The following is a 15,912-nucleotide window of genomic DNA, read 5'->3' as shown; positions in this document are numbered from 1 at the left end:
CCTCCAATTGTAATTTGACCCTCAGACCCCAGCTGACTGTCATGATGAAAGTCAAGCCCACTTTTAATCTGCATTTCAGAAAACATGATTTTTAATATTATAAATGTTTGCTGAACTTGCTAAATTGTGGGGATTGAGACACCAATAAATAATAGTTTCTCTATTCGGAACATTATATCTTAATATTTGAATGTAGCTTTAAAGTCTTGGATCTGCCATGCATACATAGAACAGCATACAGTGCCTTCAAACACTATTCAATTTCAATAAATGGAAGAAATCTGTATTCGCAGTAGTAACAATCTGAAATTACCGCCAGGATTATTCTCTATATATGAAATATATCAAAATACATATAAATTAAGTAATGATCTTACCCAGGAATTCCTCCAGCTTCCATATGATTGGCCAGTGTTACATCATGTGACCACACATCATATTGCCATTTTTGCAGTCCAATCACACCACAAAGGACATTCCCAGAGTGTACTCCCACTCTCATATTAATATCAACTCCAGTTGCATCTCTCACCTTCCTATTATTGAGAAACAATTCATGGAAGATGTTCAACATTAGTCTTCAAAAGTCAAACCAGTACCATACAATTTGTAATAGGCAACTCTAGAAATTTTAATAAATATGCATTTGCAAACAATTTGAAATAGCGAAACTATTTTAGCCTTTTAAAGTGCTGATTTAATGTTTCTCTGATTAATATAAACATTTAAAGAGACAAATACCGTGTTGCCCCGAAAATAAGACCCTGTTTTATATTTTTCTGAAACCTTAAATAAGCGTTGGCCTTATTGCCATGCGTTCAAAGGCTGTTTGGGCTTATTATCAGGGATGTCTTATTTTGGGGAAAACATGGTATATATATTTAAAATGATTCATAGGTGTATATTTGCCTATGATGCTAATCAATTCAGGTGATTAGCAAAACTCAGAAAAGAAATAAAAAGCAGGAAAAAACCAAAGGCAAGTGGTAATAAAAGAAATCTAAACACACCTAGTTTCTACCAACACCGTTCATGATACGTCTCTATTTTATTTATTTTTTGCTTTTCTACCTTTGTGAACTATCCTTCTTTCCACCACATCCTTCAGCATTCAGACATGACCTTTTGCCCCTCTTTTTCAGGATCTCATCAGTTCTGTCCAACCACAACTTTCTTGACCTACTCTTTCTACTCAGTGCATTCACTCTTCACCTATTTGTCTAGCTATTTGATCTTAATTCCTTCTCTCTCTACATCCAAGTCATTTATTATAATATATAATAAATATAATATATATGGTACATAAAATGTATAATAATTACATTTATTATCCATTTATTCTTGATCATATATTTTCTTCTATTACACATACTTTTTAAGTACAATAAATGTTCTCTTCTTCCTATATCCCATCTCTTATCTATAAGCAAATCCATAAAAGAGTGTCATTTCAATCCTGGTATCAGCGCAAGTCCACTAAGTGTTATCTATTTTAACCCCAATCAAATAAACCAGCTTTATATTCTTTCCCTTTACTTCTAACAATCTTAATCTTTAGTCCACTAAAGATTAATGTTCTAATGTTATAGAACTTGTTTTTTTTATTTTTCTGTCTTCCCTTCTCATAAGATTCTTCAAAATTTTATTAAGCCTCTTTTGTAACCCAATATAGGTAAATTATCTAGGTCATTTTTTGGATCAGTGTTTGTATATCCCTTTTAATTACTAAGACATCAGACAGTTTCTTTTGAATGTCCAGTGTAACAACTGTTTCGAAGTCATTCTTGCAAAGTGTCATTGGTAGATCTACTTTTAACTCCATCTTGACCTTCTCAGGTAAAACTTGTTCCTCTCTCATAATATCTTTTACATACAATTTTCCCATAAGGGCAGACATTTCTTTTGACAGTATTAAAATTATCTCCTAGATCCATTGTTAAAAATATCTAAATGTTTAATATTCTAACATTGATCATATTGAAGATATTTTTGAACAGGTTTCATACATTCTTTTCTTGAAGTCATTCTATTTTTATCAGCTCCCTTTTAATTTGCTTCCATTTTTCTAAGATCCTCTTTTGATACTACCAAAATAAGGCCTATCCCTTACAGTACAGGTAGTCCTCAACTTATCATCACAATAGCGACAAGAATTTCTGTTGCAAAGCAAGGCAGTTGTTAAGTGAGTTGCATCCAATATTACCTTTTTTGTCATGGTTGTTAAATGATTCACTTCAGTTGGTAGGTGAATCATGCAGTTGTTGAATGAATCTAGCTTGCCCTGTTGCCTTAGCTTATCAGCTACTTCTCGTTTTCAACCCATCCAGCAATATCAGAATATTTTTTCTCCTGGATCACATTGATTCAAAATGTTGCACAATGTCCACAACAGTCATCTCTATTGCTTTATTAACATCATACACTAGATTGTAACATGAAATGACTGCCAATCTATGGATTTCCTAAGCACATAACACCGTAGATAACATTTTCTAGCTTCTGATACAAATTTTAGCTTTCATTCACAAAACCCTAAAACTTTACAATACTTCCTTCTATCTATTCATCTGCTCCACCCAGAGATTGGGCTATTTTCATTCAGAGTTATTACATTTTTCTCTGTTTCATACACACAAAATGTACCTATTTTTCTGTCAATTTGTTCATTAATTCATATTGTTTTCTTTTTACATTCTAAGTTGCAATCTTCCACACATGGTGTTCCCCATTGGTCGGCCTAATAGATATTGAACTCCACCATCCACCCTGGCTTTCATTAATTGAGGTTTTCAAATAATATTGGGTTTTATCTTTGTAAGCCGCCTGGAGTTATAGAGTTGGGTGGCCATAGAAATTTTCTCAAATAAATAATACTTTCTATTCAATTTGAATATTCAATTATGGCTTCCTAAATTTACATTTAGTTACAGTTCTTTCTTGTAAGAGTCTGGTGCAAAACCTTATTCTGTTTCAACATTGAGATGGTGTTTGCCTTTATAAATTTAAGTTGGGATAACCTATGATTGGTAAATTCGCCTGGCATTACCAGATAGGAAAAAAATGGTTGGGAAAAATAACCACCAATTTATTTCATTGAGAGAGAAAGTTTGGTGTAGTGTTTAAAACACCAGGCTAGAAATTGGGAGGCCATGTGTACTAGTCAATATTACATAAGATTTATTCCCAATTAACATTACAACAAAATTGTAAATTGTAAACAATGCCAACCAATTAATTTTATCCAGCAGCATGAAGGAAGAAGTGAAGTTCTATCTATCAGGACACAGCTTAGCATTTCACTACATAATTATTAAGAGAGTAGGTCAAAATATGAAAATCCCAAACTATTATTTAATTTGCAATAAATTAGTTGCTGTGAACCTTGGTTCCTATGCTCCATTTCCTTCCCTAAATGTCACTTATCAGATCAGTTCAGGTTTAGGAAAGAACAGGAATAGCGAACCATACAGCACAGTTGACTAAAGAATTAAGCCTGCAATTGGAGACTAATTAAAATTGAAAAAGGAGCTTCATGGATAAACACCTTGATTAAGATTTGATTTCCTTTTTCTTATGACCTGCTTTTTGAAAAAAACATTATTTTGTGTTAGTTTGTTTGGCACTATCGAAAAAAAAATACATTTGGACAGGAGAGAAACAGCACTGAACTGGGAGTTTCATTTTTTCCATATCCACAGTTACTGTTTAAAATACATTCTACCATTTTATAGGAGCCTCCCCAGTGGTGATTTCCTACCAGTTCGCCCCAGATCGGATGAACCGTTAGCGGCAGCAGCGGGAGGCTCTGCCCACCCACCCAGATGCTTCTGTGCATGTGCAGAAGTGTTGCACGTGCATGCATGAGCGAACCGGTAGCAAACTAAATTGAAACCCACTACTGAGCCTCCGCCGATTTCCTTGGACTAAAAAGGAAATAAGCAATACTCACCTAAGAGAGCAGGCATTCCTCTCCCACCCCTGACTTAGATGAGTTTGCCTACCAAATGATAAATCTGCAGGGAAAAATTAAAGGGGAAAAATCCCCTTCTCTCTCCCATTGTTTTTCATGAATCCCTACCTATATTTGATTATGCTGAACAGCTATTCTCAATAACTCGAACATTAAGATAATTTCTATTTGCTTCTTTAGCAGCATAACAAGATCATTTTCTCAATAGGAATTAGTTTCAGAAAGTTCATGATGGTTACCTTTTAAAATACAAAGGAGGAAATGAGGGAATTAAGTGTCTATGGAAAAGCAGCAGCATTGCATTTAATTTGCAAGTTAGCACAAATTAACATTACAACAAAATTGTAAATTGTAAACAATGCCAACCAATTAATTTTATCCAGCAGCATGAAGGAAGAAGTGAAGTTCTATCTATCAGGACACAGCTTAGCATTTCACTACATAATTATTAAGAGAGTAGGTCAAAATATGAAAATCCCAAACTATTATTTAATCTGCAATAAATTAGTTGTTGTGAACCTTGGTTCCTATGCTCCATTTCCTTCCCTAAATGTCACTTATCAGATCAGTTCAGGTTTAGGAAAGAACAGGAATAGCGAACCATACAGCACAGTTGACTAAAGAATTAAGCCTGCAATTGGAGACTAATTAAAATTGAAAAAGGAGCTTCATGGATAAACACCTTGATTAAGATTTGATTTCCTTTTTCTTATGACCTGCTTTTTGAAAAAAACATTATTTTGTGTTAGTTTGTTTGGCACTATCGAAAAAAAAATACATTTGGACAGGAGAGAAACAGCACTGAACTGGGAGTTTCATTTTTTCCATATCCACAGTTACTGTTTAAAATACATTCTACCATTTTATAGGAGCCTCCCCAGTGGTGATTTCCTACCAGTTCGCCCCAGATCGGATGAACCGTTAGCGGCAGCAGCGGGAGGCTCTGCCCACCCACCCAGATGCTTCTGTGCATGCGCAGAAGTGTTGCACGTGCATGCATGAGCGAACCGGTAGCAAACTAAATTGAAACCCACTACTGAGCCTCCGCCGATTTCCTTGGACTAAAAAGGAAATAAGCAATACTCACCTAAGAGAGCAGGCATTCCTCTCCCACCCCTGACTTAGATGAGTTTGCCTACCAAATGATAAATCTGCAGGGAAAAATTAAAGGGGAAAAATCCCCTTCTCTCTCCCATTGTTTTTCATGAATCCCTACCTATATTTGATTATGCTGAACAGCTATTCTCAATAACTCGAACATTAAGATAATTTCTATTTGCTTCTTTAGCAGCATAACAAGATCATTTTCTCAATAGGAATTAGTTTCAGAAAGTTCATGATGGTTACCTTTTAAAATACAAAGGAGGAAATGAGGGAATTAAGTGTCTATGGAAAAGCAGCAGCATTGCATTTAATTTGCAAGTTAGCACAAATTAACTTTACACCTAATCCACAGAGTTGAGACAAAACTGTTGATTGCACATTTGGAATGGGTAACATGCTTAATGGAACACCTGATAGTCTGAGATTTGCTGATGGCTATGTAGTGGGCACCTAGCAATTGTTAACAGTTGTAATTAAGACTGGGTTTCTTCATGAAGTTAAACAGAAATAACTTCAGAGACACAGGAGGTCTTCACAAGTTATCTCCTGGGCAGAGAATGAGCATTTTTTCAGTTTTATATCACATGTTCATTTAAGAAGCTGTTTTATTAGCCACATGTCACTCAGAATGCAACTGACAAGCACTCTTCAGAGGTTTCTAGCAGCCCAGATGCCTTGCAGGGGAGATGAGCAGCATAAAAAGTTAATAAATAAATAAATAATAAACAACAAACAAATTGACAGAAGGCAGGGCGATCCATCCTCTTATGCTGCCCTCCATATGCAGGGGGAAATTGTCTGCCGTGGAGAACTTCCTATAGTTGTGGAAATATTTTATTACTGGTGAACTCTACATATTTCAAAGAAGTGTGATCATTCCCACTACACTGAATGTAGTCAAATTTATACCAAGCTTTTTTTACAGAACACTTTCATGCCATGACTTTTTTGCACATTCCACATCAAATAAATGTGCCTCCAGAGATCAGGGTTTGTTTTTGTTCACTCTGTATAATTTTAAATAAATAAATTTTTCTTTTGAAGTTAAAAGACTGACATTCTCCTAGTCTAAATTCTGCTGCATTGTAATGTTTTAATGTTTATATTTTAAAACTTACATTTTCGGTAACCTTAGGAGCCCTTTCCGTGTTTGAATAAAATAAATAAGTTTAATATCCTTCACTGCCATAATTTCAGGACAAAAAAAATTCAAGCTGCCCAATCAGATTTGAGTTTAAAATATTGTGCTAAAAAAATTAGAATTTGGGAAAGAGACGTAGACTAAACTTTTCCTATTAAGTTTTGTTTCATAATTATGAAAGAAATGAATATTTTATATAGTTTAAATATATATAAAATATTTACTCACTTTATAGCTTCGCACATATCCAGTCCCATTTTCACACAATTCTTGGCATGATTTTGTAGTGATATTGGAAGGCCAGACACACAGTAGTAACAGTCTCCTAAGATTTTAATTCTCATACATTCATTTTCCTTAAAAAAAAAAAAAGGGGGGGGGGGAAACAGGGGCTAGGGAATTAGTTATGGGACAGTCAAGGTAGCAACATAAAGCTTATTAGCAAAGCTGCAGAATCCGATGCACCTGATTGTGTCAATTGTATTCCATCTAAAAATACCGAGATGACTGGGCCAGAATGTTTATAGATGAAATAAACTCCAGGGCTCTGTGCTTCCCCATTTCCAGTGACCTACTTTTCCTGAATTATGAAATCAGAAGCATGCTCAAACAATGTTGTCTCCAAACTCCCAGGGATTTAAAGCCAACACTCCTTCTTAATGGCTCCAAATTAGACAGGTCCTTTGGGAATAGGCTTGAAATTTTAACTCAGGATATTTGTCACCATCTCTATTTGAGCACTTGCACGAATACAGACACTTTCTAAGCTATAATACTATATTGTTATATTGCTAATCTCCTTTATGGGATAAAATTAGCCCTTTAAATGAAATCCAAGCATTACTTTAATTCATTCAAAATTTCATTGCTCCTCTAGGGATCCTTGACACATTCAGTAATGTTTGGGAAGATGCCCAAAAGACAGCTTACAGTGTTCGCCAAAGTTCTTCTTATTCTGCTATTCTCCATAATAAAGAAACCAGGGAAGCAAACCAGGGCATGTTCTGAACTCACTATTCAACAATCAGCTGATGCGGGAATGCACGTGCACATCTAAATGCTGTGTCCTGACAAATTCCCTATGCCAAGACAAGGAGACGTCAAGGAGATATCTAGGATGCACCAATTCCTCTCAGATACTTGGTTTTTTGCAATGCAACTTTAAATGGCAAAACCTAAATTTTGATAGAATTTAAATGAATAATTTGGCTGTCAGTCTCTACAGTACAGTGGCAGAGTAGGCCAGTCAAAGAGGAGAAACCAAACTTTGGAACATACGCTGCATCTACTGTGACTCAATCAGGATAATAAAGATTATGAAAACTCTTGTTATTCAACAAACTGAGCCTTAGAGTAATGAGTGATATTTCTAGGACTCAAAAACATTGCCTTGCAACACCAATATATACCTGCATATAAATAATGAACAGTTCAGAGTGAAGAGACGTCTAATAGAACAAGGGGGTTTTCTTCCAGATCCCCCGATAAAATATTACTGCATTTAATGCATTAATTGTATTTTTTATTATTTCCAAAATTGTATATTGTTTTGTCCTCATTTTTGTTAACTGGAGGTGTTTCAAAGTAATTTATTTTCTCCCTCCTTATGCCAGGATGTGACAAAAGCAATTATTACAAAAGGGGCAACTGTATTTTTAGGAAAGCATTTTTGGAGGCTGTGAGGAAGCAGAATCCAGGAAAGGCTACAGTTTCTTCATGCCATTGTTACCTATTATGGTTATAAAAATACAACTTTGATACATACTTACTTTTGCAATTTGATCAAACTTGCCAAAGAGTTCATTCAGCATATGCACCAGTTCTCCAGGGGAGCAATCACTAGCCAAGCGAGTAAATCCCACAATGTCGGCATATAAAATGCTGCACATAAAAGAATTTAGCCCTGTTAATTTTTTTTCAAGTAAAAAACAATATTTTATTTTAACATTCATTTAAAAGAACCAGGAATGGGGAATGTTCCAAATACCTTATCAGAAACAAACACACTTGGCCACCAACAATTTTTCGCAAGGGATTTACAAAGAGCCAATTAACACAGCTATTTTTAGTGGATTGGTCATGTGTGTGGTGATTTTATCCCAGACATCAAAAACTATTCTGGCAGGCCTCCAGCATTCATCAGGCTTCATCTAGAACTATACCAGTTAAAGTCTCCCTTCCCTGGAATCTCTAATAGTACTCCTGCAGAGTCCATATTGTCACTGCTTCCATTTTCCAAACCCTCAGAAATAGTTTGAAGGGGACTGATGGTTATTTTTATTTTAATGTTAAGAATAAGGGGGGAAAAGCACAATTCCACCTCAGGTGTTACAGATCCTACAGTAGCAAAAATCTTCTCATCCCTATTTCACGCTAATGTAGACCTACCAACCAGGACTGTAAAAATCTGAATAACCACCAGATTACAACAAAGAATAGCAGGGCCACCTAGCTATAAAGAAAAAAATCGGTGTGGAATGAGTCAATAGCCTGGTGTTTTGCAAACTTGGAGGCAACTGACAAAACTCATTTCAGTTTTGCCCGTTTGGTTTCTTTGGTTCCTAAAAGGTAGCTGCTAGAAAGCTATTAAGAATTGTGGCCTGTTGGCCACCGGCCAAATCAGCCAAATCAGCGAAGGCGGTGGTGTGGGAGTAAGGGTCAGCATCAAGGCAACCTGAGAGGTCCAAGAGGGAAGAGGGAATGGAGCTAGCAGAAAGACAGACAGAGATGGAGCCTGGGCCGTCCATCAGTCCTCAGATAGAGAATCAACAGCCCCCAGGCCTGGAGATGGCTGATGAAGAAGAGGAGGAACAGCTGGGTCCAGTGCCTGACGCGTGGATGTGCAGAAGGCAGAGAAGAACAGCAGAAATATGTGGGCCAATTCATGGGAAGGAAAAGCCACCACTGCTAGCGAAGCCCCACCCTTGTTCTGGGGATAAAAGGCAGTGGGCGGAGATTAATAGATGTGGCAGACAACTATTCATCTTCCAGGCAGATGGATTTGTTAGCCTGCGGTGAGAGAGAAACTTTTGCTGGGGCAGCTGGCACCCCTAATAAAGGAATCTTTGAATTAACTTCAGAGGATTTGTCGTGTTTGGGGAGCTGGGTCAGAACATTAAGGAAGAGCAACAAAGCTGAGAAGTTAGCTTTCCGTTTCCTAGTCCTACACACAGGAGTTGAGAAGGATGCATGTCTCCAACTTCCTCCAAAACTATCAACATTTCAGCAGTTTCAATCAGTGTATAACTGTGCCAGACATAAATCATACCAGCTTTTCAAATTCGATAAATGGCACAAGAATGCAGAGGTTTAATGTTATAGAATCACTATTCTACTGTTTCCCCATTACTTCTACTATGGGCTGGAAATGTGGCTGATATGGGCAAGCCTGATTATTCCATTTATTTCTAATGACAGCTCACCATATCCTTGTGACAGAGACACATTCTAGCTTTGCTGTCTTGAAAATCAGCTGAATTTGGGTTAGTTAATCAAACTGACTGAAGCCATACCATCAGCTAACTTATTCTTTTTACGTTCAGTATCTCCCATAAAAGCCATACTTTCAGCCTGCAGGGTGCATTTAATTCAATATCCCCAACTAAATTCAGTTTCTTCCAAAAATAAATTTGTTGAAATTTTACTGTAGATTTTCACAATGTTACATTTTAACTATCTTGTTTATATGCTTTTACATTAGTATCAGAGAAAGAATAGGAAAAAAATGAGCTAATTTCTCTTAAGTTTTACATTAATGAAGAAAATATTAATTTTGGTGCTGCTGCTGCCAATTTATTTATTTATAAAATTTATTGGCCACCCATCTTATCATAGGGTAACACTGGGTGGCTTACAGTCATTAAAATATGTTTATACATACGTATCGTGTAGTACATTAAAACATAAATGAATTAAAATCAGACATTAAAATTGAAGGACAGGTGGGGAGGGTGGGAGTGGAGTAGAGGGAAGTGGGATCAATTGTTACTTGATCAACCACCTCCATTGTGCTGTTCTCCCATTGGGACCCCAAGCCATAGGGGCCCAGAGCCCTACAAAAGGATAAGATCAAAACAGTTCCAAAAACTGGCTCAGACAATACCTTACATTGGTGTGCCTTTTGACATACAAATTGTGAAAGTTGTTTGTACTTTCCAGCTGGCCTGCTTTGGGTCCTTGTAACCTTTGAATGATCTCAGCTTTCATTTCCATGGCTATGTGAGCAGGAAGCAGAGAAAGCAGAAGACGTTCCTGGTTTTGAAAATAAAAGACAAAAAAGTCCAGGCTTCCACTATTTTTAAATATGAAAAAAAAATGCTAAGGAAAACCATAATTTCTCCAGGGATGCCTGGGGTAAAACAGTAAGTGATGAACTATCATTTGTATGGCTGACTAAAGCATTTGAAAGTGGTGCTTCACTAAGCATTTTAGCCAAACTGTTACACCTCTTGAAGCATTAAAGTAGTCACATCCTTTGCAAGTTCCTGCGGCTGCTTTAAAGGCTGGCTCCTGTTTATTAGTTTATTGATATACTGTAGTCACAGACAATATTTCTGCTGGGATTACTACAGAAGCTGCAATTATATACAATCTCAGAAGCAAGTATGACAGCCTTGCAACAGCCAAAAATACTTTAACGTTGAAGAATGGCATATGCTTTGCAAAGCTCCTCTTTTTAATGTTTTGCAAGGCCTAATCATTTGTAATCTTTCCTCTAGTTTTCTTCTGCAGAACACAGATAGAGGGAATGTAACCTTCTGTAGAAGACCGATTGGAGGAGCAACTCTGCAAACCTTTCTACTCTAATAATTTGGAAGAAAAAAAGGGAAGAAAAGCAGTCATAGAAGATAAAGGAAAAGGGTAAGTATACGGACACACATACACAATATTTCTAAAGGTCTCTTTATGTTATCAATCAGAACTTTTGCTTCCAAATAAATTTTCTCCAAAAGCAAAACATAAGGGACTTGTCCTTTAGATGGTTATCAGAAATGAACAAAATAATATTGTATTGCTGAATCAGGATAAGGCCCATTTTAACCCAGCATTTTATTTCTCACAGGGGTCAACCTGATGTCTTTGAGGGATTCACATCATATTCTACTCTCTATTGTTCCTCTGAAATGGCATTTAGGGACACTGCTCCAAACTGCAGCTAAAATAGAGGCATTGATAGTCTGTCCAGCATGAATAGAATAGAACAGAATTTTTATTGGCCAAGTGTGATTGGACACACAAGGAATTTGTCTTGGTGCATATGCTCTCAGTGTACATAAAAGAAAAGATACGTTCATCAAGGTACAACATTTACAACACAATTGATGGTCAATATATCAATATAAATCATAAGGATTGCCAGCAACAAGTTATAGTCATACAGTCATAAATGGAAAGAGATTGGTGATGGGAACTATGAGAAGATTAATAGTAGTGCAGATTCAGTAAATAGTTTGACAGTGTTGATGGAATTATTTGTTTAGCAGAGTGATGGCCTTCGGGGAAAAACTGTTCTTGTGTCTAGTTGTTCTGGTGTGCAGTGCTCTATAGCATCGTTTTGAGGGTAGGAGTTGAAACAGTTTATGTCCAGGATGCGAGGGGTCTGTAAATATTTTCACGGCCCTCTTCTTGATTCGTGCAGTATACAGGTCCTCAATGGAAGGCAGGTTGGTAGCAATTATTTTTTCTGCAGTTCTAATTATCCTCTGAAGTCTGTGTTTTTCTTGTTGGGTTGCAGAACCGAACCAGACAGTTATAGAGGTGCAAATGACAGACTCAATAATTCCTCTATAGAACTGGATCAGCAGCTCCTTGGGCAGTTTGAGCTTACTGAGTTGGCGCAGAAAGAACATTCTTTGTTGTCCTTTTTTAATGATGTTTTTGATGTTAGCTGTCCATTTTAGATCTTGCGATATGATAGAACCTAGAAATTTGAAGGTTTCTACTGTTGATACTGTGTTGTCTAGTATTGTGAGAGGTGGAAGTATGGAAGGGTTTCTCCTAAAGTCTACCACCATTTCTACGGTTTTGAGTGTGTTCAGTTCCAGGTTGTTTTGGTTGCACCACAAGGCTAGTTGTTCGACCTCTTGTCTATATGCGGATTCGTCATTGTCTCGAATGAGACCAATCACTGTTGTGTCATCTGCGAACTTCAGTAGCTTAACAGATGGATCATTGGAGATGCAGTCATTGGTATACAGAGAGAAGAGAAGTGGGGAGAGCACACAGCCTTGGGGGGCCCCTGTGCTAATTGAATGGATCTAATCTTCTTTTAAAGCCATTCAAATTATTGGCATCATGATGTTTTATGGCAACGGATCTCACATTTTAATTCTATATGTGAATTAAGCCATGAATGAAAGTGGTATAGGCAAATGATGTGAATCCATCAAAGACACCAGACTTTGTAAATAATGGACCCTAGGCAACCATGTAATAGCTATCTCACCTGGAGACATCACCATGCATAGTTAATAGCTCCCATTTCTTTAAAAAAACAGATTCAAGGGTCAATAATATGCCTTTTACCCTATGGCCATAAATATCTTAAGTGCAGCCTAACTTGCCACTTATTGCATTGAATATTATTTGTTTCTCTTATTCATAAGCAGAACACACATAGTTTTTATCCAATGAAAAGCAACACTTGAAAACCTTCCATTCAGGATCATGAAGTCACATTGCGAAAGCACATGAGCAGATTTGAGCAGCACAGACAGCAATTGGTAAATGGATACGACTTTCAGCATAGTTCCTGGTCCCAGGGAATCGCCCTATTGTAGGTTTAAAAGAGTGATTTTCCTTCTTTGCTTTGTAGCTTTTCCACAGAAATGAATTGCTGAAGGTACTGAAAACTGTTACGATCCACATGGAAGAGGAGAGAGATTTCTCACTCGGAGAAAGGGAAACCTCTGCCAAAGCTCTGGGAAAGAAACTGTTAAAATATCTCCAATGGTCATGTCTACAGAAACAATAGCACTCATCATATTCAATAAAGCCATTGTAGACAATGTATTACACTAGATCTAGGAAGACACAATTCAAGCCCACCCAAAGCCACGGAAGGTCCCCTGGATGACTTTGTGCTAGACATTCACCTCGATCTATCTTAGATTGTTTTAGAGAAAAAGGGAAAAGAGTGAGTGCCTTGAGTGCCTGAACAAAAGGTGAGATTTAAATTGAATCAATGAATGACGGTTCTCTTCAAAACATGCCCCTATTTATGTATTTGATAAAAACATTAAGGGCACTTCGTTCCTCAGAAATCTGTTTCCTGCTTTCTGTCGCATTATAAGCAGGTCAAAAAAGAGATGCTACAAACAAAAGCAATATTTGTCAGAGATTAGACCTCAATTTTTGTTGTTCTGAGATTTTCTTTTTCAATGAGAGAACATACAACAGGCTGCATTTACAAATAATACATGACAAAGCATTGATGTGCCTATTTATTCAGCATACCATATTAAGCAAAAATACTTTGTCTCCCTCAGGCACATCATTTTCTTTAGAACCAAAGCACAACTCTGTTACAAAGGCCAACAAATTTCCATATATCACTGCTAATTCATTTTTCATAATTGGATCAGTCATCACATTGGGAAAACTATTTAGTTGGATGGGTATTGCAACTCTTAAGCTTTTACAATAGTCAAACCTGAAACATATTAATTAATTAATGTTATTTGTCCCCCTTTTATACTCTGCTGCCACAGATCTTCCACCTGCCATGTCTCGGCCACACAAGTCTCCCCTTTCTTAAATAATTCTCTTCAGTCTGCCTTACTGTCACTAATACTTACAATTCTTTTAGAGTTTAAACTCTCTCCCCCTCCCTCTTTATAATCAATGCTTTCCAATGATGCCCCTTTGTCCCTTACCAACTCTGAAATTCACCCCAAGTACAAAGTGATTTGCCTACTTCTACTCCAATGTTCTCTTTTTTTCCTATATTACCTTTCTCTTTTGCAGTTTAGACAGCAAGCCCCTAATTTTTAAAAAAATCTCTGAATTTCTCATTATTAATAAAGTGAACAGTTACATAATACAAAATAGATTTGGGTCTTTTTTTTATATCAATTCTCTCCTCTTTTTCCTTTTTTAAAAATGTACATATTCTCGTTTATTTAGAATAAACGTCTTTCCTTCTGACATCATTTTTGTAGTGACAACAACACTTTTCATTCTCATTTTTTAAGAAGGGCATTGATTCAGTTACACATGTAGAATCCCACTCCATTACCTTGTTCATTTAAACCTGTCACAGCTTTTGAATCCTGTTTCTAAGCACATTATTATTATTAGGATCCTGCATCCTCCATGAAAGTGACATTCAGTGAGCTATCTCTGATACCAACAACGCCTCCTGGAAGAATCTTTCAAAACATCTTATAAGTCACACAATGCAAAATACCTGAAATGAACAAGGGTAATTATGCTAACTGCTTGTCAGTATCAAAACGAGGCCTGAAGGCTTTGAAATTGCCTTGCCTTATTCTCTTTGAGAGTTTAAACAGCAGGGCAAACGATTTTATAAGGGGTGGAAATATATAAGCTAAGAAAGCTAAGCGTGCATATTTCTGTGTACATATATTACACACGTATAAGACAGAGTCCTGAATTTAATAGATAGTTATCAAAGAAGTAATAAACAAAATAAGATGCACAAAACCAAGCACGTTTTAATTGTAGCAATACATCAAAAGAAAGGAAACATCTATGAAGATAAGGGGAACAGTTAAGATAACTAACAGTTTCCTTCTGAGCTCAGTTCCTATTTTGCTTTTATTTATAATACAAATTGGTAATCTTTGGATAATTGAGGCCCATATTTCACATTTTGTGGACCAAATTAATGGATGATAGGTAGAATCAAGATTTCCTATTTTTCCCCCCAATTTTCTAAAGGATGTTGTCTTTATTTTATAAATTATATTCAACCTCTTTTAGGGCATATGCTTTGTTTTCTGGTTGTTTCCCACTTCAAATAGTAAAAAAAACCAAAAAACTATTTTTGGTTACTGTAGTATAGTTGGAAGTGATTCCAGAGGATTCCCAAGGGAAAAAAACAGTGGGGGGGGGCTACATCAGGCACTAGTATCTTAGGCTGCCTACATAATTATCTAATTTACAACACAGAACTTGAATCTGTTCTATGCACCATGCAATTCTGCTCTATCTTTGGAACAGAAAATGGAAAAGTGACAGTTATAAAATGTGGTTGGCCATCAGGTTTCTCCTACCCTGGCCTACATGCTGGCCTCATCAGGAACAATACAAGTTACAGTCCAACAACATCTAGACAGCGATAGATGCCCAATTTAAAAGAGAACCACCTAGTGGGATATTGCTGGTGAATTCTAAAAGATTGAGGAAGTCTTAGAGTCACTAAAGCATCTCTAAGGGATCTCTAAGGCAAGATTATTTGTAAACAAGGATCTGAAGTATAAAAAGATTATAATAAATAATTAACTCATATTCCAGGTTTCTGCATTATTTAATTTACAGTTCGTATTCATTCATTCATTCATTCATTCAATCATTCATTCATTCATTCATTCATTCATTCATTCATTCATTCATTCATTCATTCCTCTTTACGGATTAAAATGATGCCATGGAAATGCCCACAGTACAATATGTATGGAAATTCTCAGTCATCCAGTTCATGGTTTATTTATTTATTGAATTTATATTGCTGCCT

At 36.5% G+C, this 15,912-nt stretch overlaps 1 protein-coding gene across 6 annotated transcripts in view; it reads right to left on the bottom strand.

Moving 5' to 3' along the window:
* The window catches only part of ADCY2 (adenylate cyclase 2), a 147,080-nt gene that overhangs the window by 53,304 nt on the left and 77,864 nt on the right, over positions 1-15,912 (bottom strand). For all 6 annotated transcript variants that reach the window (XR_009154471.1, XM_058177458.1, XM_058177456.1 and 3 more), the window contains 4 exons: positions 10,318-10,466; positions 7,985-8,096; positions 6,444-6,571; positions 378-536 (listed from right to left, as the gene is read on the bottom strand). Coding sequence is in view for 5 of the 6 variants with exons in the window: in XM_058177458.1 (XP_058033441.1) it covers positions 378-536; positions 6,444-6,571; positions 7,985-8,096; positions 10,318-10,466 (548 nt within the window). In the remaining variant the exon portion in view is untranslated. The remainder of the gene's footprint in view (positions 1-377; positions 537-6,443; positions 6,572-7,984; positions 8,097-10,317; positions 10,467-15,912) is intronic.

Source organism: Ahaetulla prasina, chromosome 3 (genome assembly GCF_028640845.1).
Source record: "Ahaetulla prasina isolate Xishuangbanna chromosome 3, ASM2864084v1, whole genome shotgun sequence".
Taxonomy (NCBI): Eukaryota; Metazoa; Chordata; class Lepidosauria; order Squamata; family Colubridae; genus Ahaetulla; species Ahaetulla prasina.
Note: the sequence above shows the minus strand (reverse complement) of the source record. Positions and strands in the feature narration are given on the sequence as shown.